Source organism: Corapipo altera, unplaced genomic scaffold (genome assembly GCF_003945725.1).
Source record: "Corapipo altera isolate COAL_440 unplaced genomic scaffold, ASM394572v1 55, whole genome shotgun sequence".
Classification (NCBI taxonomy): domain Eukaryota; kingdom Metazoa; phylum Chordata; class Aves; order Passeriformes; family Pipridae; genus Corapipo; species Corapipo altera.
The window spans coordinates 10,956,865-10,981,972 of NW_020884882.1; the positions used below are offsets into that span (position 1 = coordinate 10,956,865).

General features: G+C 47.8%; 1 protein-coding gene across 6 annotated transcripts in view; it reads right to left on the minus strand.

The window, feature by feature from the left end:
- The window catches only part of PRICKLE2 (prickle planar cell polarity protein 2), a 104,226-nt gene that overhangs the window by 31,147 nt on the left and 47,971 nt on the right, over positions 1 to 25,108 (minus strand). For 3 of the 6 annotated variants that reach the window (XM_027640639.1, XM_027640644.1, XM_027640642.1), the window contains one exon: positions 338 to 521. In XM_027640639.1, coding sequence (XP_027496440.1) covers positions 338 to 521 — 184 coding nt within the window. Of the gene's footprint in view, positions 1 to 337; positions 522 to 3,190; positions 3,195 to 4,687; positions 4,694 to 10,515; positions 11,042 to 11,343; positions 11,353 to 23,669; positions 23,674 to 25,108 lie in introns of those variants that run through there. The other 3 variants (XM_027640641.1, XM_027640643.1, XM_027640640.1) reach the window with 3 other exon arrangements.

Genomic DNA, 25,108 nt, shown 5'->3' on the forward strand with positions numbered 1-25,108 from the left:
TGGAGTCCCACAGTTTTTTTCCCAATGAAACATAAGTAGATATGTCTGTATCTTTTCCCTTGCACAATCACAACAAATCCCACCCTGGAAGTATTTTGTTTCCCCTCTCTCAATTGCCAATTACATCTACAGATGCAGAAAACCACAGGTCCTTGCAAGGATCACACGTGTATTTTGCTCCATTCGTGCATTCAGACCAGATCTGTCTCTGCAAGTCTCTCTAGTGCACCCAGAAACAGCCACGTGCCTGCACCCCTAGAAGAAAAATCAGGAAAACTATTTCCAAAGAACACATTAAAACAATTATTTTCTGGTAACTGGGTGGTGTCATCGTTACCTGCTCAGGTTTCAGGCCGGGCGGGACCCACGCGTACTCCTCCAAGGCACAGCCTGAGTCGTCGTCAGAAGTGGAATTCCTCTGGAAGTCAAACATGAGCTTCGTGACCGTCTTCTCCATCTCCAGAGGCATAACTGTTACGATGTGCTCTTCCTGGGAGCACTTACAGTGAAGGCAAATCTTTCTGCAAGAAGAGGGGAGAGGGAAAAAAGGAGATGCCTCAGTGAGCTGCACTTTAAATAAGAAAGCAAAGCGGTTCCTGCCAGTCGCTGGCCTGCAGAGACTAAACTCAACCCTTCCTTATGCTCGGGCATTTCCAAACGCAGGATTTGTCTCTTACAGGGAGGAAATAAAAGTCCATACTTGCTGTAACAACACTTGGCAATCCAGCTGAGTCAGACTGCCCAATGTTTTGGGATACGCAATTGCTTGTCCCTTTACTGCACCACGAGGAGCATTTCCAGGGGCCAGCACAGGCAAGGGCCGTGCACCCGCCTGGTGCAGGTTGACATGCCAGCTGTAATTGCAGAGTTGTTACTGAATTTAGGACAGCTGAGCACTTCACTAATACGGAAAATGGTTGATTGACTGGGAAGCTGTGAATGACAAGTCCCTTTAGCATGCTGATAGCATAAATTTGCTTATTAAAGTAGCATAAAAATTGATTATAGTCTGAACATATGAAGCTAAATTAAATTAAGGGAGGCTACAAAAACCACAGTCACACTACAATGGAATCTTAACCACCCTGCTCGGCAGCACTTCCTGCAGCTCAGCAGAATAGGGAGGAAAGCACAAGAAATGAAAGAACAGCCCACAGGTTGCAATTTAACAGACATTAGATTAGTTCACTGCAAATATCACTTATTCTTAACACTTCTTTTAAGGGGCTGTTGTTCCTGCAGCTTGTGGTCTGTGAGATTTTTTTCACAGGCTTGAATCTGAGCATTTATCTGCAGGTTTGCAAGGACAACACAGAATCACAGAATGGTCTGGGTCAGAAGGGGCCTTAGAGATCATCTAGATCCAACACTCCCTGCCATGGACAGAGATACCTTCCACTAGACCAGGGTGCTCAGAGCTCCATCCAGTCTGGCCTTGAACACTTACAAGGATGGGGCATCCACAAGTTCTATGGGCAACCTTTGCCAGGGCCTCACCACTCTCACAGTAAAGAATTTCTTCCTAATATCCAATCTAAACCTACTCTGTTTCAGTTTAAATCCATTCCCCCTTGTCCTATCACTATACGCTCTTGTAAAAAGTCCCTCTCCAGCCTTCCTGTAGGCCCCCTTCAAGTACTAAAAGGCTGATAAGGTACTAATAAGGTCACCCCAGCCTTCTCTTCTCAAGGCTGAACAATCCCAGTTGTCTCAGCCTCTCCTCATAGGACAGGTGTTCCATTCCTCTAATCATCACACCCCTTCACCAGGGTAACAGCGAAGGACAAACCTGGCTGAAAACATCGCCCGACAAAGAAAAAGAGGTTAAAGGGAATGCTGATAAATTGGCTTCTATTTCTGAAAACCCAATGCTCTTCCACAGGCTGGGTCAGTGGTGTCTATTTTAAAGCAACCACACAGGATTCTGAATTAATTTGCACTAATAAAGCGCCACTGACTTCTGAGGAATGAGATAAGATTTCACTTGGGTAGCAGAAGGGAGACATCTCAGAAATAATAAGGTACCACACAAAAAGCGAGGGAAAAGTTAACGCTGCCATTGCAGGTTTCTCTGCTCTAAAGTAAAACAAAGGAATTCAGAGGGAAGCAACAGTTAAATCCAGGGGCTGGAATTTTCAAACACCTTTCCTTCTTTTTCACCACTGCGTACAAGCCAGTTAAGCATACCAGCACTCAGATCCAGCTTCAAGTCTAAATTTCCATTTGGCCATTACAGCACAAAAAATGCACTCCAGCAAAAGTCAAGAGGCTCCGTTAAGTCAAGCCAGGGAGATTTGCCAGATTTTCCCATTTCCTGCCTTTCATCAGATCTAAACCACACAGCGACCCCCACACACCCCAGCGTCTGGTTTGCGTCCAGTCGGAGAGTCTTGGCATCGCCTCTGGCTGTTTCCTTAAAAAATAATCAAGGTACCATTTCATGTGAATACTTTAATTAATCAGCTACCGTGGAAGGGTGCTCTGCCTCAGCAAAGCCACTGCTCTCACTGCTGTTTCCATCTCATTTCACTATGTGATTAAGAAGCAGCTCAATAGGCAACAAGATGTTAAGAATAATTCGTATCTCCAGAGCCCCAGATTCGGCATTAGAGATAGTTATTCTAATGGAGTTTAGGACTTCTTAGCCAAATTTTAACTTTCAGGACATCGATCACGAGCTCCAAAGGGGGACAAACCCAACAGTCCATGCTTGGATAGTGGCAATGCTGGGAGCATAAGCACTCCACAGTGGAAAAAGCCAGTGTGCAGGTTTCTGCCTTTTTCCCGTCTAGACACATCCTGTCCAGGAGATGAGAGATGGCAGGAGAGTATCAGAGGTCTTGGCTTTTAATAAACGAGATAAATCAGGACTTGAAATAACAGTGTCAAAAAGTGAATAGGTGAGATGTATGATCAAGTAGACCCCAGAGGTCATTCATTCCCACCACCATCCCACAGCTCACCCCACATTCAGCCAGGAGCTTCAGGACTGGGTCAGGAAGCTGATTTACCCCACCCTCCCTCCTGCATCCCAGGCAAGGGGATATTGCTGGTGAGTGGCTTCCCTGGTCAGAAAAACAAAGGATGAAAATGACACAGGCAGCCTGTCTACTCAGCAGTGATGTCCCCAAGCCAGGACAACTTTGCACCATTAAAACTCGATCATTTCCAGACATGGGGTTTCTGTCACCTCCCTGGGCAAACTGTACAAAATTCAAGATCTTGCCTTTGAGATATTCAGTTCCCTTCCTTTCCCCTCATTAAGAGCAGAAGATTAACAGCTTTAATTACAATTTTCTTTACATTAGAATATGTTGTTTCATGGGAACAATACCCAGCATCCTAGGAGTGTCTTTCCACTTCTATGATCAGGTTTCCATGACTTCTTCACATATGTCTCACTTACTCAACTTTATTTTATCCTCTTCCAGCTCACTATAATTAAAAATAATTCCCTGTAGTAAAAATTTAATATAAAAATGTACATTTCAAATGTGAGATGAAATTGAAAAAAAAAACAGTATTCCCCCCCCCCCCACAGCGGAGCGGCACAAAGTGAGACGATGCACGTGTCAGCACCCAACCGTGCGTGCAGTGACCAGAGTGACAATGTGCTGTGGGTGCTGATGCCACAGAGGAGAGCTGGTGGGTGTTGGAGAGGAGCAGAGCCTTGGCTGGCAGCCTGCCTGCTCCCATCAGCAACAGCTCCTTAGTTATTAACCCGGGATGAGCAACAGAGCGTGGAGATGCTCGGTGTGGCGCACACATTACCACAGACAGGGCCCCGCAGCCCAGGTGAGATGGCACCTCCTGCAAAGGGAATCCCATTAGCTTGGCTCTGGCCAGACACAAGCCTTACCTCACCACCACCAAAGCTTCAGCAATAGCAACTTCTGCTGCCTGTGCAACCTCACACAACTCGAGAAGAACGTGGGCAGGTGTTCTTTAAGCACAGATAAATTAACACCAATCACTGTCTGGAAATCCCAGCGTCGTTCTTGTGCCTTTCCATCCTGCTCTCATCCCAGAGAAAGGTCTGCAAGCTTGTCTCAGGGAAGTGACTCAGAAAGATCTCCAACGTCAGGGAGGACAAAAGGCTGGAGTTGTGTCAGACGTATTACTAAAAGCTGGGGACATCCTGAAGCATCACTTCATTCCAGGAGCTGAGAGTGGGTGAGGAGAAACCAATTAAGTTGTGTTTCCCAACGAAGCAAAGAGAGCTGACAGCACGACTGGCTTTAGGCATGGAGGGTAAATAAAGGAGCTGTTAAGCAGGAAAGAAGGGAGGAAAGAAGAGCAGGAGCCAGCCAACAGCCAGGCTGCTGCGGGAGGCACGGGCTGGGGAGCATCGGCAGGGCTGCTCGGCACGGAGCTGCACACAGAGCTGTCCTGTAGCGGGGCCAGGACAGCGGGAAGCAAATGGGGAGAAAAAGAACATTTCCTGGTGTCAGATTTAGCTGGAAAGGAGCCTGCCTTGAATTGACTTCACATGGTACAAAGCAGCAATGGCTCAAAAACAGACTGAAAAATTTCTTCTCCTCAAGGCCAGTGCTTCATGTGATGAAGTTACAAGATGGATGTGCTTTATTTTGCATTGGCTGCTTTTACGTGCTGCTTTTGGCACAGTGGTCAGTCCTCTCTCAGCGGAGGCTCTAACCCCCATCCCCAGTCCTATCCCCACCCACACACTGGTGCAGGGGGACACTGCAAATAGATCCACCATCAGGCCTTTTCTCTCTATGGATGAGAAAAGGAAATCTGAAGCAAACAGGACCCAACACACCAATCAGAGAACCTGGCTCCCAAGTCCCTCTCACTTGGGATGCAGAAGCACGCTTCCAGCCTGGGTCCACCCACATACAGCTCTATGTGAACCCAATTGACCCCTGAGGTCTCTGGGATGAGGCAGTCCCTTGTTGTGCACCGTGGTTAGCAAAGCACAGCCTCTGCCATCTCTGGAGTCTCCCACAGCCCTTTCATCACAGCAATGGCGCCAACAATAAGCTAAACCACACTGAAAACACTAATGCTGTGCAAGAGGCTCTGGAGAGAGCTGTGAGCATGACCCCAGCTTTCTGAAGAGAGATGAGGTCTCCCTGGTGTGAAAAACCTGCAGACTCCAAACCGGGAAAGCAGAAACAGAGCTAAAAAGCTGGGGAACTGGGATGGGGGACAGCCTGAAGCCAAGGCAAAGGGGGTCCTTGCAAACTGTATGTAGCTCCAGCAAAAGAGCCGTGTCAGCTGACTTCTCCCAGTAAATAGCCTGCATGTTTTGGGGTCTGGGCTGGCACACGCAGGAGAGAACTCCCCGGGGTTGTGAGGGCAGCACACCCCTGCCTGTAGGAAAATCTCCTTGCTGCAGGGCTCTTTTCTTCCAGCTTGGTGAGTGGGCATGCAGAACCTAGGGCAGCAAACAGCACCAAGGCAAAGCCTGCCCAGGCTGGGACCCACAGATATTCCAAGGAAGGGCAGCACAAGAGCTCAACCCCTTCCTGACAACAGCAAGAATGAAGGCAGAGTTTAAAATTGTGGCAGAAATGTTAAAATTCCTCTCGGACAAAGAAGGAACTCGGTAAACAGCCCTTATCAGCCACCAGCCCTGCTTATCTCTGCTTCTCACTTGTTTCTTCTGGGATGGAAATAAATGGGCTGTATCAGGGAGCAGCTCAGTCTCCAGACAAAGCAAGAAGCAAGAATGCCACGGCCTTGCCGGGCCATGCAATGCTTCTGCTGTGCTCCCTAAGATAGGATTTGCATGCATTTGTGCACACATTAACATGCAAGATCTGGAATCCCTCAAAAAGCAATTGTCAGCTCAGGCTAGAATGGGGTGTGTAAATGCAGACGGGCAATTCCCTTCCCATTTGGCTTAAGACACACAGCAGTCTGATTTCTTTCCAGCCTCGTGCCATCATTCTGATTGCAATGAGGCTTTTGGGTCAGCCAGTCAGTAAATCAAAAATCGTAAGATTTCTCGGAAAAGGGAGAGGCTGAGGATTTGGGGCAGCTCATGTGACCCCTGAGTCTCCTAATAAGGGCATCTTAATATCCCTGCCTGTTACCTCCTCCCCTCATTTGAGAGCTAATGAGGCATCTTCCCATTCCAAGTGAGCTTCAGCTACACAGACCCATTTCTCCAGACTCCACAGGCAGGGCAAACATTTACCTAAACGGAAAAATTAACATAGTCCTTCACTGCCATAGGCAGAGCCCAGCAGCTCTTCTTCAATACAGGCACCAATTCCACAGACTGGGAAGCTGAGGTGTGGAGCAGCCACAGGCAGCACCTAGCCACGGCTTCCCCACCAAATCCCCGAACGTCAGCTCCATCAGAGGAGCCTTTGAGCTTTTGTGTTCAAAACAGAGTTTGGGTTGAATTTCTGACTCTTTCTCCAACATCTGTAACACCGTATTTTGAACCAAATTCTCCCAGCAGCCCCCAGCATCTGCTGCCCATGGCCACAGGTCCCACGGACCTCAGTGACAAAGCAGAGTCTCTCTGGACAAAAAAATTTCTGCAGCTTCCCAGCTCTTCCAGTCACTTCAGCTGAAAAAACACCCAACTATCAGTGGGAATAAACTGCAAAGACTTTGTGCTGCCTGGGTTGAAAAGGAAGCTTAGCGAAAGCTTTTACCTGCCCAGCTGGGGTGCAGGAGGAGGACTGAATTAGACACGGGCACCTACAGTAGCAGCAATTCAAAGTCTGAGGACAAGGTGCCCTTGGAGGCCTGCAAGGACAGCCAAGGGAGGCCAACACTGACTTGACACAACATGCTGTGGGAACAGCTGGCTTGAAAGATCAACATCAGGTAGTAGCAACAGAGCAGGCAGAACAGCAATGCCAGGAAACCAAGGAAGAGAGAAATAATCCAGCTGTCAAACTGGTTGCATCCTACAGACGGAAGTCCCCCACACACCTATGGCCATAGGGAAGCACGTATAGCCACCCATCTCCGTAAAGATCCACAGTAGGTGGGGAAAACTGAGAGGATGGAGAAGTTGCAAGTCAGATTCTTCTCCACCTTCCCTATCCATCTTCTCTACCCACTCAATTTGCTCAAGGCAACTCAACTTTCCAGTGTTATTTTTAGTTCCTCCTTGACCTCTGCAGTGCCAACAGCAGCAGTTGGGAAGGCATCCAGGATGACACTGAAGCTTTTATGACAAACCTCATTTCCACTCTTGGACAAATTCTCCCCTGTGGATGTTGTCCATGCTTGGTCTCGGGCTGGAGACTAATTTTATTTTTAAAACTCATTCTTTACCATTGCAAAAGCTATTCTTGCTTAATTAAGAAAAAGAAAAAAAGAACCATCCCCAGTATTGCCAGATGCAGCCAAATCAGAGCAAAAGCAGTCTCTGAGAATTTTCCAGTTGCTCTGCCTTCATGGTCAATCAGGTCCATCCATTTGAGAAACGAGTGGAACATCTGCCCATGGGTCCCCACTGCCCTGTCACCAAACCACTGCTTTCCCACGGTACAGCCCAGGGCAGCCTCCAGGCTTCTTCCACTTCTGCTGTCTGTGGTCTGAGGCACCACATGGCAGTCAACAACCATCAGCACACCAGAGGAGACCAAGAAATTAGGACAGAACACAACACAATGCACAAACCCCCAAATTCCTCATCTAGCCTGCCTTGGAACCCTCTTAGGCAAACAAGGAATCACAGAACCACAGCCCCAAACTGTGGCCAGATCTCTCAGCAACACCCCAGCATGAATTCAAACACAACCAACCTTTCCAACCTGTGGCTAATTCACAGGGAGGGATCTGGGTGCATCACGGGGTGTTTCAGGGAGCCCAGGGGCACCTCAGTGCTCTGCAGTGAACAGTGGTCCCTGCTTGGGCTCCAGTTTCTCCTCATGAGCTGGGTAAGAGCACCAGAGTGTTTAAACACCCTCCTGACCTGAACCACACTGCCAGGCTGCTCCCATGAGCTGCAACCCCTGACACGAACCATGAAAACTCTGATGCATAAAGATGAGATGGTTAAATTAATGGATATTAATAACTCAGCAGCTCTCAGAAGAACTCTCTACTTGGAGCTCTCAGGACATTTTGCAGAAGACTCAGTATTTTTTTTCATAATAGAGACTAGACAGACGTGGGCAAAGTGCTACACACCCATATGAGCTGCAGATCAAGCAAGTGGGAAAAAGAAGAGGCAAAAGAAGCTGCAGTGAGCCCCAGCCTGTTGCCCAGCCATGCTACCAGGAGAAAAGACATCCAACAGGCTGCTCTGTCACATCCAACTCGACAGAGGCAGCCTGCCAGCACACAGGCTTACCACTACTCTCAGCATATTTATATTGGGGGGGGGGGTGTTTCCCCCTTAAAGGTCCAGCTCTTAGCATACAGAAACAATAACAACCACATATCTTTCCCCAGTCACGGAGAAATGCAAACCACTAGTTTCCAAGCTCAAGAGAAGAACAGGCTCAATAACAGCGGTAGTAAACCCTGAGGCTGGTGGGCAAACAATGCTGAAGACAATCTCGTGATTTGGAAAGGTAGAAGAAGGTACAGAATGGACAGATCCAGGAGAAGGGTTTGGTGTCCCCCATGACAGAACAACCCCAACTCCAAGAACCCTAGAGAGCAATGGGGTCCCTGGCTGATGGGGATGGGTAAGGGGAGGTAGCGGGGGAATAGGCACAGCAGGACCCTGCCAAACTCTCTCTCTGGGCTCCACATCTAAGAGTCAATGTGGGTCTGTGTGACAAAGCCCTGTCCTACCCCAAGGGTTATCTTGTCAGATTTTACTTATACCATTGGGTGGCTTTTCTGCCTAACAAGATGCAGAAATGGGGGTTCTTTCTGCTTTGTTCTTAACTGAACGAAGAAAATTCTCTCCAAGCCTGGGGTTCTAGCAAGATTTGGGTTCGCCTCCTGGATCCAAACCCATCTCTCTATTGAGAAGTCCGTCTCTGTTCAGCATGTGGATCCTCACTGTCTTCTCAAGTTTGCATAACCCTGGGCTCTCCACAGGCAGTATTTATCTTCCTGCCCCTCTCTTTCCCCCATCCCATTCCAGGCTTGTAGCCCATCTATCCAGATGGGCTAAGCTAAGCGGGTTCCCAGCGACCTGCCCCGGGGCTGTATGTGCTATTTTAAGGGCCTTCATCAGTTTGTATTTGCAGCATGACAAGCAGAAACCATGGGAAGCTGTAAACACACTGCAATCCCAGCTTCTCCCGGGCACTATGTCCTAAAGGAAAAAAACTGGCTGGATAGGCGAAATGCTCAGAAGCAGGATGAGCTAGGCTAAAAATTGTCATTATTTCAAAAGTTAAGGCTTAGACAGCGTCCCTTGAGACAGGCAATATTGACCTGCTTGTGAAAGCAAACACTGCCAGCCTGATCCGTGCCTGTGCCGGCTAAGCCTGAGCCAGGCTGCCAACAGCAAGTGCGCAAGGCTGGGTCATTCTGCTAAGCTGAGTCTGGCTGTCAGAAAACACACAACAGGAGGAGATTAAAACACGAAATCAAAATATAATCTTGTTAGCTGCAGATAGTTTTACTTCACAAATCTTTATCACAGGCTCAAGCTGGCACACTCATAAACACAACGCAGCGATGCGAGACGTGTAAGTGCTCCCACAGCAGGCGAAATAATCACTGAATGGAAATAAGTCAGATAAGTTACAAGATAAGAGAGCTAAAACTGAAAGGATGACACTGCATCTAGTGAGAATAATTATTTTGGCATTTTTCTGTCCAGCGCTAATCCTCAACGGCTTGAAAAGATTCAATCCGTGTTCAGCAACGCCAAGTAATCATGACTAGAAAACAAAGAGTAACTGGATTAAAATCTTTCTACGGTCACAGGTCACGTCTGTGTCACATCTGCTTAAAATGTTCCTTCAAGGGACAAGGAAAATAAGGAAATTGGACTTGAAAAGATTGCACTGCAAAATGCAACCCCCGGGTTGAAGTTCTAGGTTGGTTTATTGTTCGGCATTCTGGCATGAACAAGGAAGGGAGCAGAAAGATTATTACTTTAAAACTTTCCATCCTGAGGAAGGCAAACCCACCACAATAAACATCTGAACAGCAACGTCCTCATTCACAGCCCCAGCCTGCATACAGTCTGCTCAAAAAATATGCAGAGAACACAGGCTTCCAGGAGCTGCATTTACCAGAGCAATACAATTAACATCGAGAGAGGAGGATTTCTTATTTCCCATTAGAGCCAGCTGAGCCTTCCTGATTATTTTTAAAACACGAAGTCCATTACAGTGGCATTAGCACTTCTCCCTGACGTCCTGCAGCTGCAGAAATGCAATTTAACAATTAACCTTTTACATCGATAAACACAGAGAACAGCAAAGGCTGGAGAAACAGCGCAGCCCCTCACAGCTCACCACCACCAGCACACCGAGCAAAGTTAGCACGCAGCTGCGTGCATCCACGGAATGCTGCTTATTCCTTCTCCTCCTTCGTTCGACTTTCTATCCCTCCTAAATACCCACGACAACTTTGAAGTCGCTGGCTAAAGGCAGTTTTCCTTACCTGTTCCCACTGACAGTAACAGTGCAGGGGGAGAGAATCCGTCGGGTTTCCGAGCTGTCCTAGCTGTGCCCGTTTGGCTCTGGGCTGGTGGGCTGCTCCCAGGACCAGCGGGAGCACCGCAGTGCCATAAAGCATCCCGAGCTCCCCAGCACAGCCCACCGCCAGCGCCTGCCGCCAGACGGGGTTTTGTCGGAGCCTTTCAGAAGAGGCACGAACCGACCGCGGCACGTCTCCAGAGGAAACCTGCCGTGGAAAAACGTGCCATTCCTGCCCCGCGTGTCTTAAGCTTTTGCTTCAATTGCCTCGCTCTGAAATCCAGCTCTGGAGGGTGCCCCCCTCTCTGCTCCCAATCCAAATGAATCCAGCAGCTCCCCCCTCCAGCCTGCCTTTCACTAAATGACCCTTGGAGGTGGCAAGAGGATGTCCAATTTGCTCGCCGAGCGCAAGGCATTAACGAGGAGCGATGCAGCCCGTGGAGAATAATTGGCGGCGCGGGAGCGGCGCGGGGCTCTGCTGTTGCATTGCTCTCCTCTCCTGCATGTTAATGAGCAATGATGTCAGCAAGCCAAAGTCACTGCATCCCACCCGGACCGTGCGCCGCGGCCCCGGCCACCCGCCCGTTTATTTACATGGAAATCAGCCCGCTCTTCCAAATCAATAAATCCTGTAGGCTGCTTAGGCAAAGGAACAGGGGGAAAAAAATCCTCCTCACTGGCTTGCGTGTGCGTGTTTCAAAGAGTTGGCTCCACACCAACAGCCCAAATTGAATGGTGTGAAGACACTAATTATCTTTCCCCCAACTATCATCTCATTTGATGCTGACCGAACCTCGACTTGCTGTCAAACTTCAGGCACCGTTTCTTAGGTACGCGGGCCATTAACGCAATGATCCGCTGGCTCCGAGCAACGTATCATTTTTCTCCTGGCTTTCAATGCCTTCTTAATTATTTTCTGCAGTCGTTTGCTATGGTTTCCTACTGGTTTTTAGGCGCAGCATGTTTGTGCACCAGCAGGGCTAAATATTCTGGGAAATACGAGTTATTAGCGTGGCATTTTGGTCACTGCATATTTTAATACATTTTCTTTCATACGGCCGTGACAGATGAACGATTCACACCTTTTATGTGTGTCTCAGGTGAATACTGCGAGCCCCAGGAATACACTACCTCAACGGGAATGCTGAAGCCTCTTTCCCCTGTGTTTCCCTCCCCTTAGAAAAGAAAATGCAGGGAAGGAGCTACGCTGCCAAATCTCTTCTGCTGCTCTTAAAGTCCATTGCTTGGGAATTCGGTGGTCACAAATGACTCTCTAATTCAAGTCAACTGGATGAGAGTGTACTTCTCAGCTTTTGCATTTGCAAAAAGTGAGTGAAATTCAAAAACCTAGTTTCTGTAGACCCAAAAAAACCACTGAAAGCAAATAAAACTTGCCCAATGCACAGTGCTTCTTGGTGAGGAATCCGTCTGGTCCAGATAGCTGGGGTTGCAAACTGCAGATTGAGATGGAGACTGAAATGCAGATGGAGCTCTGGGTGGCAGTCCCAGACACGAGGCTGTGAACTGCCAACCTTGGGATAACAAAGTGCATGATGATGTCAGCTAGGGCTGACAAGGGCTGGGGATGCCAGCCAGGTGAATGGACACTAAGAGACAGAGGAGCCAGGAATTGCCAGTTTTTTGGATAACTCCAGATTTCAGAGCCCTTGATTTTGGCAATATTAGCTATGGTTACAGAACACAGAAGGATGCAGAAACTACAGTTGTGAGTCTTTCTGCAGCCTCAAATACCTTAACTATTATATCTCAGGCTCATAAATTAGGTTTCATTACATGGAATTACACTCAAAAATCTCAGGGGCGAGATCTTCAGCTGGGACAAAAAAGCCCAGCTCCCACTCGGAGCCTCCCCAAATTACTCAGCCAAGTGGGACAAACCAAGAACGTGCAGAGATCTGAACTGGCTCAGAGAACTTCAGAGGAAAGAAAATATTCAGGGGCATTGATTAAATATTTGAGCACTTATAGTTCCTTTTATTATTATTAGTTTTTTTCCCTCCTTTTTCCCCCCCCATTTAAATTAAATCTGCAGCTGCAAGTCCAAGAGCTGAGCACTGACCCTGTTATTGCATCCAGCTAGGTCAGACCTTCCTTTCTTGGAGAAAAGGCTTCTGCTGGAGATGGCTGCAGGCGCCAAGGATGGTCTCCTCCAACTCCTCAGAGCAACAGAACTTGTAGGAAAAATCCCCCCGTATCCTTCAGCTTCCTAAACTGGTCCATTTTGCCCATTCCAGCTTGAACCGGCACTGCAGGCAGGCTGTCAGCTTGCCTCTCTATGGTTAACATGCCACGGCCCCAAGATGATTTATTTTTCCTCTTAAACTCAGAACATGTTAATTACAATACAAAGGAAATGAAACAAAACTGAATTGGGCAAAAGCAAATAAAGAAGCCTGCTTATAAAATGGTAATGTTGAGCAGAAAAGCTGTAGAGCAGAAATTATCCTTGTTCCCTGGAAATGTATTGGTAAAAGTACGCAGCAGTGACTAAGGGCTGCAACTGGCACAAGAACTGCTCCATACAGCAGGTCCTGTAGGCACTAATTTTCACTGAACACATGAGTAAAATGTCTTTATCTGCATTAAATTTCAAGGAGCAAAGGCCCTTTAGCTACAAACACTTCGGAGCAAAGTGTCTCAGTGCCCCAAGTGCTGTTGGAGCAGGACCACCACCCGGCCTCGCACTTGGGGAAGGGTTGGCAGGGCACGAGCCTGAGTGTTCAACCCCATTTCTTGTACAACATGCTCTGTGTAATAACCTACAGCAGCTTCCATTGCTCCACACCAGCCTGACATGATCCCACCCCAGGGTGTGTCGCAGTGTCGTCCCCACACAGCCAAGCATCCTAATGCTGAGTTCTGCTCGGCTTTCTTGGCCAACTGATCACCCCAAGAAAGGGATCACACCAGCAACTGCAAACTTTTAAGTTGATCCACAAAGATAAAATGGGAGTGAGAATCATGAGCTGAAGTAAAAGACTAGCAAGACCAATGCTTGTAACACCTCAGCTGCATGAATAGTTGTGAGCAGAAGAGCTTTGTGTCTCCAAACAGCAAGTATGATCGTCATTGCTCCTGGCAGACTTCTTGTTTCCAATACTTGCAAATCTAAATATCCACAAAATCCAACAAACAGGCTCTTCTGAGACAAGAAATCAGATTAGAAGCTGCCACGTTTGGACACACAACTGTCTTAGGGAAATGGAAATTAGCCCTTCCTGCTTTGAAAGCTGCTGGTTCGTTGGCAATTGCTCCATTATACTGTTACCTACTGCAAGGCTTGTGAAAAGGTCATGTGTTGGAATAGCTCCAGAAGGCACACAAGATTTCTTGACGGATTCTGCACATTATGCAGGTGGAATGGGTGTTTCATTAAGCAACAAGGAGAATACTGAGCTGGTGGAGCACATTATCAAAGGTCACGTGAAGGACTCGCACCATTACAAGGACGGATGCTGACAACTGCCAGCAACGAAGCGAACGACCCAGAGTAAAAAGCTACTGAAATAAAGAAAGATCAGGAGCAGAAAGCCCCTGCTTCAGTGCAGAGGTGTCAGATGGACAGCTCTGCTTGTAAATGCAGCACCACCTTTCTTCCCTTTGTTGCTAGTTTTAATGAGAAAGAGCCAAACCCAGTCAACTTTAAACTTTCTGCCATTTGCACAACTCATCCCTACAGATAATTTAACAAATTATTTTAAGAGCCCACATTTCATAAATGCTGCATTTTATAACCTTGGTGTATTGATTGTCTGTCAATCAATAGGGCTCCATGTGACAATGTTGACTCTCCTGATGACAATGGGTTGCACAGCACGGCCACACACGGCGACAGCAGACTGGTGCCCTCAAGGTCACCGGGCTACTAACCTGATGAATGTCAGATCAAGTTGCCTTTCTGAATTATTTAGTGAACATCCTCTGCTGCAGCGTGCCAGGGCACTGCACAGCACTGCTACGTTGGGATGTCACAGAGGTTCCAGCTTCTGCCACCCCAAAATGCTGCCCATGGGGACGAAGACTGTCCCCTGCACTGCACACACCACCAGCCTGCCTGGGATGAGAGGGATGGCAGGTCCCCCTCCCCACACTGAGCCTGTCCTGGCTCACAGCAACAGGCAAAATAACAGATTACTTTCCCATTGCTCTTTCTGACCACAGAAATGCAGAATTGGATTCCCACAGTGGTTTTTTTTTCCCCTCCATTCCCACACTCACCCCTGTAATTTGCAGAGCCAGAGCTCCCGCCCCAGTGCCAGGACAGGATGAGCCCAGTGTGGTCGCTGGGCACAAGGCAGTGATAAGCAGAAGAATGAGAGGCTGGACAAAGCACAGTTTTGCAAACACTGGATGGGAAAGGCAAGGGGACTGCAAAAAGCTCTTAGTAAGCAGGGAAGGGAGATGACCCTATGTGGCAGGGTACAGCCCCACTCCTCCCAGCCAAATGCCTGGCTCTTCAGGAGATACATAGGGATATGCCCAAGGTATGGGAAAAGCTCCTTGGAGAACTCGAGTTATGAAATACAGGTCATGACTTTAAATGAGGTTGAGGTCTCTTTTTTTCTTTATTCTCTTTGAGCAAGGCAGTAGACTCTGCCCACATCTTTCAATGCCAGAAGCAGGGGTGTCTTATCTCAAAGAAAAATGGGATGAAGGGAGGGGCAGAGAGACCAACATCAGATGCAGATCATTAATCCCAAAACTTGGCCTCCTCCACTTTTCCTCAGGGCTGCCATTTGTACCTTCATGCGGCTGCTGCCTGAGACCGACCAAAACAGTCCCGCTCCTCCTGCTGTCACTGCTGCTGCCTTCCACTCATTTTTGGCAGAGCCATGGGTAGAGAGCTGTGCTGTCAGTTTGCAAGAAGGAATTTAGTTTTTAAAACACCACCGAGCCCAGCAGCAGCTGACGCAGAAGGGGAAGTACAGCCCATACGCACTGCGGCTGATTTTAGAGACAATTTTCTGTATTTCCTATCAATTCCCCCAGCACGACAGGCCCAGCCCTGGCTGGCACCCTCCAGTGCACAGCCAGAGCTGGACAGTGAGGCTGTGAGCTCAGCCTGTGCCGCCCATGTCCTCTGGAAGCCCTGAACCACACAAACACAGGGATGATGCCTCAGAAGACCCAGTGCACTGCGCTGATGCTCCTGAGCATCACTGCCTTGCACCCCCATCCCCTCCATGTCAAGGCACCCCAAAAGGATCCTCACCCACCGACTGTCTCTAATCAAGGGCTACATGCCCTGACGTGACACACGGAGCACACCAACGATGGCATTTCCTCAATCGCTGTATCTCTTTCTCTCTCATTTTTTTTTAATCACCTTAATGCAAGAAGCTTTATAGAGCTTAACACGGTAAGGCTTTCATAGCCTCCAGCTTCAACTCGACACTACTACGTTTTTTACTTTTATATGTTGAAATCAGATTTGTAACCGAATGTGAAAAACAACCCGGCTGTTCCTGTGGTTTTCTTCCCTTTGCTAGCCTGATAGGCTTCTCATCTGAAGACTTTTTAATAGTGTCCTTTAATGATGTCTACAAAAGCCTCATTAAAGCACTATCATAATTTAAGCTAAATAAACTCAACACAGTTATTTTTGTAATCACATATTTTTCTTGGGGCCTTTCCACAAACAATAAAGTGCTCACTGAAAATATGTTACAAAAGAAACGCATAAATCTTCAGCTTATCTGGTGGTATGTTTTCCAAAGATCTAAACCTTTGATCAGCAACGAATTAATTTTCCATTTACACAAAATAGAAGATGTATTTCCAGGATAACCAACTAACCCTGCAAGTCTGCATTGACATGTGCCTTGGCAGCAGCTCAGGACTCCCTTGCTGCCGCCCTTCTTGCTGCCTGACACTGTCAGGGTTGCTGTCACATCAGATGATTTTTATTTTATTTTTTGGCTTCAAACCTGTCTAACAGGGTGTTTCGGGTCAGTGGTCATGTCCTAAGGATTTCTTGTCTTCAGTCACTGAGCTCCCCTCTGCACTAGCCATGCGCTGCCTGGTCCCACCATCAAAGATGTGCATCCCCGAAGACCAGGGGCCTTGACCATCTCCGTGCTCAGAGGTGAGTCTTGAGCCAGCACGGTGTCCTGGACGAGTAACACAAGTCTGGTTTTTACCTCCTTAAACCACACTGTGCAAATCTCTCTCCTGGCTGCCAGTAGGATTTTTCCTGCTTCCCTTGCCCTGGCCAACACCATGTGAGACCCAGCACCCAGTCAGGTGCCACAGGCAGGCCCTGGGGCTGCACAAACCTCCAGCCAAACTCCCCTGAAACCACTGAAGGTTTGAGGTGGCCTTGTTTCTACTCCCACCCAGGAGACACAGTTGCCTGCCCTTTGCCAGCTAAGGAAAAAGACCTGTTTGCTGCTTTCATGCAAACTGTGTTAAATGCACAGGGAGGTGGTAAATCCAGCACATTTTTGGATCCAGCCAATTCTCTTGTAATGTGTCAGGGAGGAAATCCCGCACTTTGGGTCACAAACAAAAAGGGGCTTTCATGATGTCTTCAAGCCTTTTTCAAGTCCTAAATTTCCCAGTGTATCTGCAGACACAGGGGGATCAGACATGGTCAGGAATGCACCTGGCTCTTCACCTCGCAACTGCTGAGTGGGAAGAAAGATGCCCAAATGGGTTTTTGTATCAAGAAGTAGACCTGGATGACAGTAGATGGACTGGCATGTGCTGTTTTGGTCCACCCCAAACTCTACCCATTACAAGACTTCTACAATCAGGCTAACCTTAAAAAAAGCCCCAAAAACATAAAAAACCAATAAAATTATGAAAAGTGACATCTCGATTTAAGCTTAGGTGGTCTCCCAGCCCCAGCTCTCTTAGGACCATGGCCCAATGCTCATCCTGGAATGCACAGAGAGGGTCATCCTGTCCTAAGCGATGGCAAGGTTCCCAGCCTGGCTGAGCCACTGGTTGAAGCTGGATGGAGCTCCAATGTCCCCCAGACAGCCTGGCACTACACACACATGACAAGAGATGTTTGCTATTCTTCCCTTTGTTTTAATTAGTAAGAACAACTTGTTTTCGTGGCTTGACATTTGTTCATACTTAGGAATAAATTGCTTCCTTGAATGATATGCTGAGATTACAACGGGCTTTCTGTGTTTGTGTTGGTTTTAGTAGCTCATAACAAACCATGAAATTCATTACTCTTGCCACAAGCACCCACGAGATGTGCCAACCAGGGTGTGATTTATACACAGCTCAACTCATGGAAATTAAAAGGTTTTAATGTTGCCTGCAAGAAGTCCAGGGTTTGAAATTTTATACAGAAAAAAAGAATCCTAGATGCAAACTACTGCATTGTTTTATCTGCCTAAGGACTGAACATTAAAGTTAGGTTAAAATAATTCACTAAATATTAAGTGTATAATTTAGACAGCCTTTTTAGTGATAAGCCTTCTGGCCTGCAAGTTACTTCATTCTCATCTGTTTTTAACTGCTTGGAAGCTATTAAAAAGAAAATATTTAACATCAAAATTTCTCTGTTATAATCTAATTCGTCGAAAGCATTCTCACTGAAAGGAATCACCAGAGAACAGCCTGTGCCTCACTATCCTTAATGGGAATGGGCTGTCAGTCATACTCCAGTCCCATTCCTCCATGCCGTGTCAAGCCTTGTACATCAAACCCAATATACAAATCGCCAGCTCCATCAAGATCATTAGAGCTGCTCAGCCCGTCAGGGAAAGGTCAGCGCGTCGCAGGCTGATGGCTGCCTGCTCCAAACACAGCATCAATCACAGCCCTCATCAAAGGCGGCCACGCCGGCGGGAATGTGCAGCTGGAAACCTGTATCCCTTTCTCCTGTAACCTGTCATCCTCTAAACCTGCTTCTCTTGTTGTAAAACACGGTCAGCCTTTTATCTTATCGTCATCTATGGGGAGATGCAACTATACAGTTGGCTCTAGGAACAGGGGGGATCAGGACCTGCAGGGAGGGATTAAGATCATATCAGGAGAGGGCTGGCCAGAAGCGTGGTCCCTGACTCCAGCAAGAGCTCCCTCCTCTGCAGGGTCCCAGACTGTCTCGACTCCCTGGGATGGGTCCAATGCAGGCAGTATCACAGGAGCATCCCTCCTCACTGTGCCAGACCCAGATCTACACGCCTGGTAACAGTCCTAGGAAAGGGTCAAAGCCATCCTGTAAGGACGCTTGCTTCCATCATAGCCACACCAAGGCATGACTTGCAGATGTCCCCAGCCAGGGGACTTTATGGGTGCCCCACACTTGCAGACAGACTAGAATCACTGTGCCAGGCTACTGCTCCCTTCCACCAGCCAGAGCCTCAGCCATGGCACTCCCAGCTTGTACAACTCCACAAGGACATTCTGCCCACAGCTCAAGCACCACAGGGGGTGGACAAACCCAACTGTTGGCAATTAACAGGCATTACTGAATGCTGTGGTTCCCACCAGCCACTGCTCAGTAAATGTGCTGAAAACACAGGCCATTTCTTCCTCTTTTTTCCCTGCCATGCTGTGCTGCATGCAGCATTATCTTCAAAGGGCGAAGCAAACATGTTTGCTAAACATAAGCAGACTAAATACATCAGCCTTTTTTAGAAGCAATTATTGCTGCTAGAGACTTAGTGAGTCTCATTGTTTCGTGGCTCAGGAAGAATTTTGCCGGCTGCTTTGGAGTGGGCTGTTCTCCAAAGCAAGCGCCCTGTGACAGGGCGTAACCCCTCCCCAGGGAAATAAAAACCAGGTGGGCATCCAAAGGAGCCATGCTTTCTTTCTGCTGAGCATTTAACTCATAGTGTCTCCTCGCAACAAAAGAACAGCAGGTTGGGGGTCAGCTTGGCTGCTGCCAGCGGGCGCACCAAAGGCAGGTCAGCCAGGCTCCTGCGGCAGAGAGGTGAGGAAAACAGTGGACAGGTTAAAGCTGGGAACCTTCCAGTGACATGCCCAGACTGGAGGGGATTGCTTTGACCAGTAGTTAGACTGGTTACACTGGTACAGAGCAAAAAACAAAATACAGAGGAAAAAAGGCAACAAAGTGCTGAGAATCGTCCTCTTCCCTCCATCCCAAACAAGTTGGGATGCTCCAGATAGGGGTGGCTCACCTGGCTGAGATCTTTAGAAACGTGGAGTTGCAGAGTCAGGGCAACATCTCCCCTTTCCATGGCCTTAATTCAGGGCAAGCAGCTCAACCCCCACAATTCCTTCTCTGTACAAGCTGCGATCATTCCCCTGAGGGAATGCAGAGCGGGAGCGCTGTCGGGCTCCTTGTGGTACTAAGCACTTCAGACGTATCTCAAAAAGATGAGCAACCATGGATTGCCAACCCGACAGATGGGGGAAGGAGAAGGGAAGCTCACGGTACCAGCGAGACTATTGTAATTAGTGTAATAAGCAGCAATCGCAGCTCAACAGCTGCCTTCCCCTCCCTGAGCGCCTGCTGCACACACCAGTACAAACCATGGCCAAGGATTTGACACTTGCTGTGCTCGGAACATCTCTGCCGTGACAAAAGTTTTGACTTTGGTAGTTTTCATTCCACGTAAGACACAGCAGAGCATTCATCTGCTTTCCCAGCCTCCACCTGAGCAAGCAGCACCCTGTGCTTACAGAAGGGACATGAAATTGGGTTTAGTTTTGATGTCAACTATGATTTTGCATGTGACTTTGAACAAAACCTTGTCTCCTCTACGCTGAGGCAAACCTGCCATACTCAACATTCTGAAGTCTCAGAGATGAGCCATTCTATAGAAAATGGCAAAACATGACAAAAATCATTTACGGGGGGAATTTACAACCATCCTCCTTGGATGGGTATGTGTCCAATGCTGTTCTCTGAAGCATCTCTAAGCTAACTTCCCTTGAAACACAACAACAAAGTCGGCAGTGAGCATACAGCACAGAAAAACTGTATGCAGCTATAACTGTGTTCCTCCATCACCCTCACCCCTAGACACCAGTTTTACAGGCTGGATCAACATCCCCAGTCAGCACAGGGGTTGCAAAGCTGCTGATGTGACAGGCTACAGGACCTAAACTGCAAAAATATGCTGTGGCTTAGATCCAGACTAATTCTGAATCATTTCTGGTGCTCACGCTCCAGGAGGAAATGCTCTTCTCGCTTCCTTCCTGCTATCCCTCAGTCTAACAGAGGTGGTCAAGGGAAGAAGTCAGATCCTCAGGGTATCTGCATATTTTGGCAGTAGTTAAGAATTCAGTTCCCAGTGATTTTTAGTGGGTGTTAGACACTCAGAAAGTGTCTGCTGTGAAGATGTTTGGAGGTGTGCGCTCCAAGCTCTTCAAGCAAATGACTGTTTCCTGCAGTGCTTAAGAAAATGCGAGTATGAAGACAACAAATAAGGACAAGCTTGGAGAGTAGTAAATGTTTATGTCGAGGAAACTTAACCCCTCGTGAAAGAAAGAAGCCCAGGCTGGGCGGAGAGCTCAGGAGTAACTGCAAACAGGAGGCTGAATGTTTCCTGAACGACCAGTTAGGCAGCCGAAAAGTCAGCGGCAAGTTAACCAAAGCAATCTACGTGAAGTGCTACAAGGCATCGCTTCATGCAAAGTGAAAAACAAGACAGACCAGAGGCTGAGGTGCAGTGAGAAGCCCTCTGTGCTGCACGCCTGGCACAAACCACACCGATGTCGTGACTGCCATGGGGATCAGCTGCCTCCTTTCTCATGCAAAGGATGGGGGAAACATATCAGAGAGCAAAGAGCACGGTACAGTCAAACCTTTCACTTGCTGCTCTGCTGTGCGGTGCCAGTGGAAATTAATGGGGGTTTCAAGTACATAAATGGATTGCAGAGACATCCGCAGTGAGTCTATTAGCTAATTAGTCAAGATTAGCATTTATTTTATCCAACAGGCACTCAGGTAAAGGAGGTAGTTCTCTCTCTGTACATGTCCCTTTTACGCTTGTCAAGAAGTAGGACAAAGCAGTCTCCTGGTGACAGTAATACCAAGAGGAACTTAGTCTCCCCCAAGGGAGATGCCCATGGGCACAGCCTGAGCTGGGCATGTCACTTGCTGTGGCTGGACAGGGCCAGCATCTCAGACCTTCAGCCTCAAAGCCCATATATGGCAGACCTGTGCAACCAAGCTGCTTTTGGTATGAGCCTGAGACCAGTCTTGGGCTTATGGTACTGGTCTAGAACGAGGTATCCTAAAATCTGATACATGACCCTGTGTCATCTCACAGGAATATTCAATCCATCAGGCTCCTACTGCTTCAGACCTCCCACACCTTGCCACAATCCTTTATCTGAGAATGCAATGGTCAGCAAATAAACACATTTCAACCATTTAAGTACCTTCACTTATAAATTGAAAGTGTTTCTTACATTTGTTATCACCAGAGTAATTTGATACTTTCTATGCTGTTAATGAAGAAAGCATTAATACCATTTTATAATCAGTTTCTAATCTTCCTGGCATCATTTCACGCCCTTGGATAACTCACTCTGTAACTCAGTAACTACAGCTCATACTGGAGGAGGCCCCCAGTCCCAGCCGGTTTCCAGAGCCCTGAGAACTCAATCTCTGCTAATCCCAGCCCTTTACAGCAACCCAGACCAGAGCAATCTAAAAAGGAGACACATGAAGTCACTTAGGCTTATCTCTCTAATTGCCTGCCTGTGAACCAGTGGTTCGGTGTCAGCCACTCGCACTCACATCAGACAGGGCAGCCGGAAAAATCACACCTAAAATATTTACTGTGAGCACTGTGAGAACTGTAAGGGAAACTACTGAAATCCTGCTTACTGCTGCAACTCCAAATGCAATGCCAGCTACGAGGGACTCATCGGGTAACAAAGCCAGCGTTCATGCCTTTCCCCTGCTGCAGCCTTTTCCAGGTCTCTGGCTGTGTAACACAGACTCCAATTCTCTCGACAGCTTTCTTGCACTGCCCAGTGCCAACAGAGTGAAAATGTTAATGAATACCCTCCCATAAATATTTAATGCACATTTTCCTGCAAGTTCTGCTGTGATTAAATAGCCACCTCATTACTCAGGCCCATCTTTTTTTCTTTTTTATCTTTGCACAAAATACCAAGAGTTGGAACTGCACCCATGCGATCGAGCTGCTGGAAACATTACTGCATAAACCAACACCAACAGGGTAAAATCCAAACACAGATTTCCAAGGAATGTAAAGAAAGGTCAAACCCTGTCAGAGCAAATATTTCCTCTCAGTTACCTCCTCCCAGGATCAGCAGAGAAAGAAAAGCAGAGGGGTCAAGCCAACAATATTCTTTCTTCTTGAGTGCAGTTATTTGTCTGTTTTTATTGTCTTTTTCTCATTGCATTTGGAGGTCCTGGCCACAACAAGGGTTCACTGCAGGTACTGTCCAGATATGGGCATTCCTGAGTACCACCCTGGGGCTGGCTCTGCTCTGGCATCAACCCCTGAACAGCTGCAACAGGAACTCTGCTGCTTCCCTCCATCTGCAACTTGGAGGATGTCCATGATTTGTCTGAGGTTACACAAGCAATCCAGGACATACGTGGAAGGGAACACAAATCACCCAGAGGCATTGCTACATTGGTGACGCTCACCCCTGGTGTTCAAAGCACAGCTGACCACAAGATCCACCACAGCTGCATTTGCAACGTCATGACAATCGTTCAGGCCTCATGATATGGAAATACTAGGACATTGTTTTCTGGGCCACCAACCCTCAGCTATTTTGTAAACCAAACTGAGAGCTGCAATTCCCCTGGGATACCCCAGAGCACAAGAATAACGCTGAGCACCGAGAGTCAGCCAGTGCTGGCAGCACCGGGTTTGGGGTTTGTGCACACTGCCAAACGTGACACGTGGGATTTCGAGTGCTGCCATCCAAGCACGTCCCGGTTGGAGCGAGTGCTGGTGCTGGAGACACGTTTGTGCTGCTGCCTGTGGTTCTGCGCTGCAGGGCGATGCTCTGGGCCATGGGAAACGTTTCCTCTGAGAGAGCAAAGCCGTACAGCCCAAATTCATGCCAAAGGGCTAAAAATGTAAGAGACTCAAAGGACTAAAGCTTGCGTACGTCAGAACTTTTGGTAATTCCTCCCAAATACATAATTTTTTGGCACGGGTGCTACAATGTAACTGGAGGGCAAGCATTTAGTTCCATTTTAGCTGGGAGAGTCCCAGCTTCTGTCTCTCCGATTTATATATGGAAGCAGGCTCATTACGCAATACGTGTTTCAGCGAGTTCTGTGCCGGGGAGGGTGTGAAGTCAAGGCTGAGGAGGGGAATATCATTAAGAGTAATAAACAGTACAAAAGAAGGAACAAATAAGCTGGTATGAGGCACGGGCTGCTGCCACATGTATCACAAGGATTCTCCAAAGACAAACATTCGAGCCTCTTTGAGAATCAGGAAAAAGGGCAGCAAATGATGGTGAGTGGGGAATACTGGTGAAGAACTGGTACCAGCTGGAGAGGCTGCTCTTGAAGTGCTGTGGAGAGACACTGGGTGGTCAACACAGTGCCACGTGCTAATGCATGGGAAATTTAAAGGCCACTGGGGATTAAAAGATGCATTATCACCTTCAGAACTGTCCCTGAGATACCACCCCAGTCCCAGTCCAGTTGATACACATGAAGAGAGCTTTCAGAAGACCACTGCAACTTACTTTGTTTGCATAACACTGATGCTAGGAAGAAACAAACATCTATATTCTCTCATTTCAAATTCACTGCTGCCAGGAGAGCCAGCCCACGAGAAGCATTAACACCCATCTCTGGGAGTCAGAGCCACAGATGCCAGCACATTTCCACTGCCAGCCACCACCAGAACCCTGACGCAGCAGCACCGGGGAAGCCAGCTCACCTGAGCTCCCTTACTGACTTAAGATGACAGCTGCCTTCTGGAGAGGAAAAAAAAACCTTTTAAAAGAGAAAAAACAGGAACTTTTTTCCCCCCCTCCTCTGGGTGAACAAACAGACTCATTTAAGGTATAAGTAGATGAAGTAGCTAATTAAGGAAATAACCAATAACTTAATCAAGATCATTAGAGGAAGCAGCATGTTGCTGCCATTATTTAAATGGTAGCAGAGCAAAAACATTCTCGTGCAACTGGAGCCTTCAAAACCTACAGACAGCCCGATCCATGCGGGGGGAGCTTCCCATGTCACCCCATTGCTGGTGTCAAAGCCACTGAGGAAAACACTCAAATCTCCTGGTAATTTCCCACAGACTGAACATTTAATCATCCCCAGCCACCACTGCAAAAATCCCAAGTGAATGATCTGCATGTTGAGAGAGATTCATCGTAAGCAGCAGCAGGGTCTTCTGCCCTGAGATGCAGCCCCTCCCTGTTTTTGGCAGTGGGGAGAACAACCCCATTGCAGAAATAAAGTCAAATATTTTGGGCCATATTAATTTTGGTTTAGGTATCTTGTGCCGACTGTGCTCCTCAGCCAGCTGCCCCCGGGGGGATGGACTCTGGGATCTCTCTACCCCACCCCCAAGGCGTGTTTGCACACCACTGCCACGTCTCTCTCTCTAATTACTTCACCAGTTGCACAGATAAAACATCTGCTG